Below are 6,000 nucleotides of genomic sequence, written 5' to 3'. Positions count from 1 at the left end.
ATCCAACCCATTGATTAAAGTTGAGATCATGTAGGCTTCATCCCCTGCTGGCTGAACTTTTCAATTCCGTATTCAATTTTCCTTCCATAAATTTCTCCCAAACTCATCTGACGTTGAGTTTCTGCTTCTAAGGCTGCTCAGAGAATTCCAGCAACGCTGTCATTATTCCATAGTCTACTTTAGATTTCCTCCATTAAATCCTCCGTCTCATCAACGTGAAGTCTTTGGGCAGCTTAGAATCTGGGCAACATTCGTGGTCTTCAAGTGCTGGACAACAGATATTCTTTGCTGGAATAAGTTGGACATTGAGTGTTCTATAAACGCGCATTCTATCACTTAATGCAAAGCAGATTCCAGGATTAAGAGGAGTGTTATGTATGATTTCTACGTAGATATTTCTTGCTGAAATTGCGGGAAGGCCTGTTTGGGTATTTGTTTCATTTATTGTTTCTTTAGTAGGTGATCTTCCTAAGGTTAGGAAGCGTGTTTCTGAATTTAGAATTGTTCTTAGGGTGACGGGGGCTTTCTCGTAGCGCGGCTATGAGATTTGAGATGTTGGATCATCTATTGCAATTGAAATCTACTTGTTCTGACTTCTTTCTTAAAACATTCAATAAGTGTCTTGTATGTTATATTCGTGGGCCCGGACACACCTGAGTGTTTAGGATTTCTTTTTTTCTCAATACCGTCTAGACGATATTTATATTATCTTAGAACGATCCGGTTTAAAAATAACCTATCAGGATCCTTTAGTTAAGGAAGCCGTAATTAACTATCATTTCCCTGGATGATACACATTTATCGGCACAGGACGAATACCAAAATAGAAAAAATAGCCTCCATGATCAATTTAAGTATTCTTAACATTTTTGGAAATCAGCTGGACGAGCATGAGAATGCGTCTTGGACGATATAGACAATTATGCCAAAATTGATCTGAATGAAAGAAGCAATTAGCTTGAATTTGATCGACAATCATTCCCTGGATTGATCGTGAGAATCAGTCGAGATTGATATATTCAAAAACTGTAGTTGCCTAGGACGATAATAATGGCCAGCATAAATTCAGGGCGAGTGTTCTGGCCAATCGGATCGAAAAGCTCGAATTCAAGGAGATGCTCTGGATGATTTTCCTCTGATTGAACTGATCGTCAAGGATGATCGTGAGATCGGCCGGTGATGGTTTCAAAGCCATTTTTTCAATCGTCCAGTTCATTTTCAGAGAAGTGTTCTGGCCGATCATTTCTGTGATTTGAACTAATCATACGGAACGATATTATTTCGACCTGGATGATAATGACGGTAACTTCATTATTAAGCTCTGTTTGAAGCTCTTATATTTAAGAGCTATTGTTCAACATTTTTGAACATCTTTTGCTGCTAACCTTGACCTGAGAAAACCTAAAGGAGAGACGAGATAGAGAGAGAGAGGGAGAGGAGAGAGAGGATCTTTATGAGGGGCGAGCTTGTGAGGGAGTTCACAAGGGTTCTCCGCAAGCATTATTCCGCTTCTTATTCCTAGAAGTCTCTTATCCCTTTCACAACTATACTGAAGATTACAAGTTGCATCTAAAGATCCATGAAGGCAAAGGATTGACCTTCTTGAAGATCTATAAGAATGAAAATCTTAGGTGACATCCAAACAAATTTTTAGAGAGTCCTACTTAAAGAAAATGAGTGTGATATCCCAAATAAGTTTTTTTGAAAATCGCACTAAAATGAGAGCTTTTGTGTGACATCTAGAACAAATATTAGAGATCACAAGGCCCAAAAAGCTTACAAACAACCATGATTCGGCTCTAGATAACACCATATTTATTTAGGGGCATTTGTTAACACATCTATTTATGCCCCAAAAACAAAATGAAGAAAAATACACATCATACATCTTAATGTCTGATCCATGACATTTGTGCTGAGATCTGCCGCTGAATTCGGGCCACTACATGCCATTTTTTCCGGCATTTTCCCTGCGACGAAACTGGCCTCGATCATCGTTGCCTTCTCTCAGGTATAAAAATGCAAGTAGATGGGAGCTCTGGTGTGACTATTCAATATCGCAACATGACCTAACCCTCTTACTAAGCTGAACTCCCTGCCCACATCGTTCCCTCACCAAGCTGTCCTCTACGGATCAAGTTAAGCCCGATGCTTGGATTCTCTCTATCACTTAACGAGTTCGGCCTTTCTCCTACTTCACTCTGATACCATATCGTATTGATCGCCTCTCATGGCGCTGATCAAATCTCATCGCCTCCTGTTGGAAAGATTTAATGAGGTGAATGCATCAAGGGGAATTTCGGCCAGGTCATGAGAATGGGTTTTAAATTATTTCCAAGTGGGAATAGAGGATTAGGAAATAAATCCAAGAGATTTATTAAAGGGTGGGCGGTTTAAAGATGATGGAGGAGATTGGGGAGGTGATTTTTGGTGCTTAATTTAAGGCTTTAAAATTTAGGAAAGTGTTTAAATAAATCCTATTTGAATTTGAAATTCAAATTGATTTACTTAAAGAACTTTCCTAAAATAGATTTGATAAAATAGAAAAGATTTTGAATTTCAAATCAATTAAATTTGAATTACATCATGAATGAGATTCAATACTTTCCTAAAATAGCTTTCTAATTTAGGAAACTATTCGAAATTCAAATGATGAAAATAATTTCCTAAATTATTTGAACTCTTTAGGTAAGCATTAAGGTGGCATTGACTCCTCATTCATGGAGACAAACAAGGGTGGCCGACGGTGAGCTTGGCTTAGGTGGAGCGGTGGAGCAGCTAATGGAGAAAAGGGATTGGGTTGGTGGTTAGGTTGAGATGAGCTTTGGTAGGAGGGGTTATGGGGGTGGTGGTTGGTGGTGGGGGATGGACGGAAGGAGGGGGATGGTGAAGAGGATGAAGATAACGACTAGGAGTAATAAGAAGGAACAAAACAAATAAACAAAATATAAAAGATACAACCGCGAGCCCGGACACATCCTGCGGCTGACGGGTACTACGTTGCCCTACTCCAAGGGACTTCACGCCACGAGCCCGGACCCATCCTGCGGCTGACGGGAACTACGTTGCCCTCCTCCAATTGACGAATGGTTGTCCCATAGTTTCTATGTGCTGCCCAAAGCTTTTCTGAGCAATATAGGTTGCTGTCCATAACAGTTTTCTGCATTCCGGACAAATTCTACCTGCTGTCCTAAAGTTTCTACAAGACAAAACTGTTGTCCCTGTTGTCAAAGCTGCAGTTTAGACCTCACTAATTGCTCTTCAAGACCCTTAGGATTCAAAACCTCCTACCCATTCTACATCACCTTCTCCCTCTAATATTTTTCATACACCCTCTGAGCAAGCTCTATTGTCTCTCTCAGCCCTCTAGGTCTCAGCACCCTGAGCTCTACTTGTATGTCTTCCCTAAGCCCCATTATGAAATTCCCTTCCAAACCTTCCTAAAAAATTCCTCTAAATCTTCCCAACAGTAGCTCAAACTTCTCCCGATGCACCATGATTGTCCCCTCTAGAGTTAGAGCATCGAACTGTTCGTGGAAGTCTCCTTCCTGAATGGTTCAAAAAATGCTCCAACAAACATTCCATAAATTCCCCCCACGAATAGATCGGAAATCGAGCCTCCCTCCACCGAAACCAAGCTAGGGCTTTTCCCTCCACACATAGCTCTACCGCCATGAGTTTTTTCCCTTTCGTCGGGCCATTGATTGCAAAATAACATCCAATCCGAGACACCAAACCCTCAGCATCTTTCTTTTCAAACACTGGCATCTTCAACTTTCTCGATCTCCCATCCATATCCCAATGACTTCTCCCTCCGTTAGTTCCTCCTAATGTAATGATGGTGCAAATCTTTCCTTTCCCCCCTTGGCTAATTTAGACCACATGGCTTCGCCCAACCATGACATCCACCATTTCACTGCTTGACATGCCCGAGTAGTCTCCCAAAGGATCCGGCCTCCCCCCTCCTTGTTGTCCTTCCTTCGAAATACCCTGATCCACCCACCAACACAGTTTTTACTCTTGCTTTCATTTATTGTTCTTGTGGCGATCCTTGATGGAAAACACTCTCCACTTCATCATAGTCCTCCGAAATCTCCTTCCCTTCAGTTCAGCCCACAAAACTGTCGGTAAGGATTTGATTGCATTTCGATCAACTTTTTCATCATGTCTTCCACATTTTTGAAGCGGCTTTCCATGAATGAGGGCCTCCCTTCTATACCGAAATATCGTTCCACCACTCCGACCTTGAGATTTTCCATCTCGCCTTCCAACACCTCCATCTTCTTTGCTGTCACTTATGGATTTAAGTTCCAAACCATGAAAAACAACAAAAAATTGACATATATGATCTTCAAACGGCTAAAATCAACAAGGTGGGAAGAAAAATGCAGCATAAATCAGCATAGGAGACTTAAATTTCAGCCGAGGATATCATTCTGAAACCAATTTGATAGGAAGTGCTTGTAGAAATTTAGGAAAAGTCTTGGCTGAAGTCTGATTTCAACAATTTTAGAAAATCAACGACAAGAAAATCAGGAATAGAACACACAAGAACATTTTTTTATTAAAAGTTTTATGAAAGAAAGACAAGATACAAGTGGATCTTCAATTAGACAGAAAAATCCGGCTCTCCTAAATCTCTAGCCTCCGGCTAGAGCTCAAATACCCTAAGAACAATCTAAATTCAACAAACAACACATACCCCTAACCCTAAAAAAATCACATACTTAAAGCAAACAATAAACATCAAATACCCAAATAGCCCTCCCCAAATTTCCTCCCAAATCTACCTATTTTCTTAATTATTTCCCTCCCAAATCAGCCCCCAAATATGTCGTCTTCAATTAGGAAATATTTTTTTAATTAATCCCCTCCAAATTTGTCCTCTTCAATTAGGAAACATTTCCTATTAATCCCCTCCAAATCAGCCAACACCACTCTCCTGCATCTTCCGCTCCCGCCATATCATGGATATATCAATCTCCTTTGCACAATAGATCTACCTACTCCCATCTCTTTCTCTTGCATTGCTTTTGGAAATAATTCAATAGATATGTGACAATTCCCAAGCCAATTTGGAAGCTTAAATTATCATTTCCCTTTTATTTTCTTTTTTTCATTATGCATGACTCCCTTTGGCTCCATAGCTCTATCATGGTCAGAACTAGATTCTCATTAAAATTGTCTTAAAGGGTTGAAAAAAATGAGTATTTGATCTACAAATCAAATTAACTAACAATTAAGTAGTACCATGCCAAAACATTTAAAAAAGCACTAACTTTCAAAAAATGTAATGAAGGCATGGATAAGTATGAAGAACCTGTCGAGGAAATAGCCTGTGCGCCAGGAATTGACTGCATGAGAATTAGTATTAGTAAATGGCAGAATGCTCGTTAACAAAAGGAAAACAGAGTTTAGACTAACCTTATAAATTAAAGGAACTCTAAATATCCCATTCATTGATGAGAGTGATGAAGGCCTAAAAAACGAAGTTTAATTAGATCTCTGCATTTCGGGATTTTAGGTTAGCATATCCAGTAACAGTACTTAATATTGTCTGCCTAAAAATAGAATTCGAGATTCATCAAAAAGAGAGGCATACAAATTTAAACCACATGATTTGTAATCCTTAAAAACTCAAAACTTACAAGGCATTACGGTCCTACACACAATCTATTTATACACATCTAAAACAACGTTCAATGGCCAAAAAATTTGACACTAAGCATCCTCTCCACTAATCCAAGAGAATAATTTTGTTCACATTACAGATTAAAAAATGACTCTTCAATTGTGCACTTCGTTATTATGGAAACATAACTGAACTAGCACTAATTCACAAAGTATGAATGACTTAATTTATTGATGCATAGCCTTGAAATACTGCCACAAAAGCATCTATCTAGTACAAAAAAAAAAAGAGATTGACTTGAAAAACAGACCAACCACATTAGATGGATTTTGGCAAAATAAGTTTTCGGGCTGGGTTCAAGTCAAATC

At 39.2% G+C, this 6,000-nt stretch overlaps 1 protein-coding gene across 1 annotated transcript in view; it reads right to left on the bottom strand.

Annotated features, from left to right (window-relative positions):
* The window catches only part of LOC110092924 (dihydrolipoyllysine-residue acetyltransferase component 1 of pyruvate dehydrogenase complex, mitochondrial), a gene marked incomplete in the record, with an annotated part of 45,269 nt that overhangs the window by 33,611 nt on the left and 5,658 nt on the right, over window positions 1-6,000 (bottom strand). The window contains 2 exon segments of the mRNA XM_020817630.2: window positions 5,321-5,354; window positions 5,425-5,479. Of these exon segments, the coding sequence (XP_020673289.1) occupies window positions 5,321-5,354; window positions 5,425-5,479 (89 nt within the window).

This window comes from Dendrobium catenatum, unplaced genomic scaffold (assembly GCF_001605985.2).
Source record: "Dendrobium catenatum unplaced genomic scaffold, ASM160598v2 fragScaff_scaffold_1220, whole genome shotgun sequence".
Classification (NCBI taxonomy): domain Eukaryota; kingdom Viridiplantae; phylum Streptophyta; class Magnoliopsida; order Asparagales; family Orchidaceae; genus Dendrobium; species Dendrobium catenatum.
This window is presented reverse-complemented; position numbering and strand designations above follow the sequence as displayed.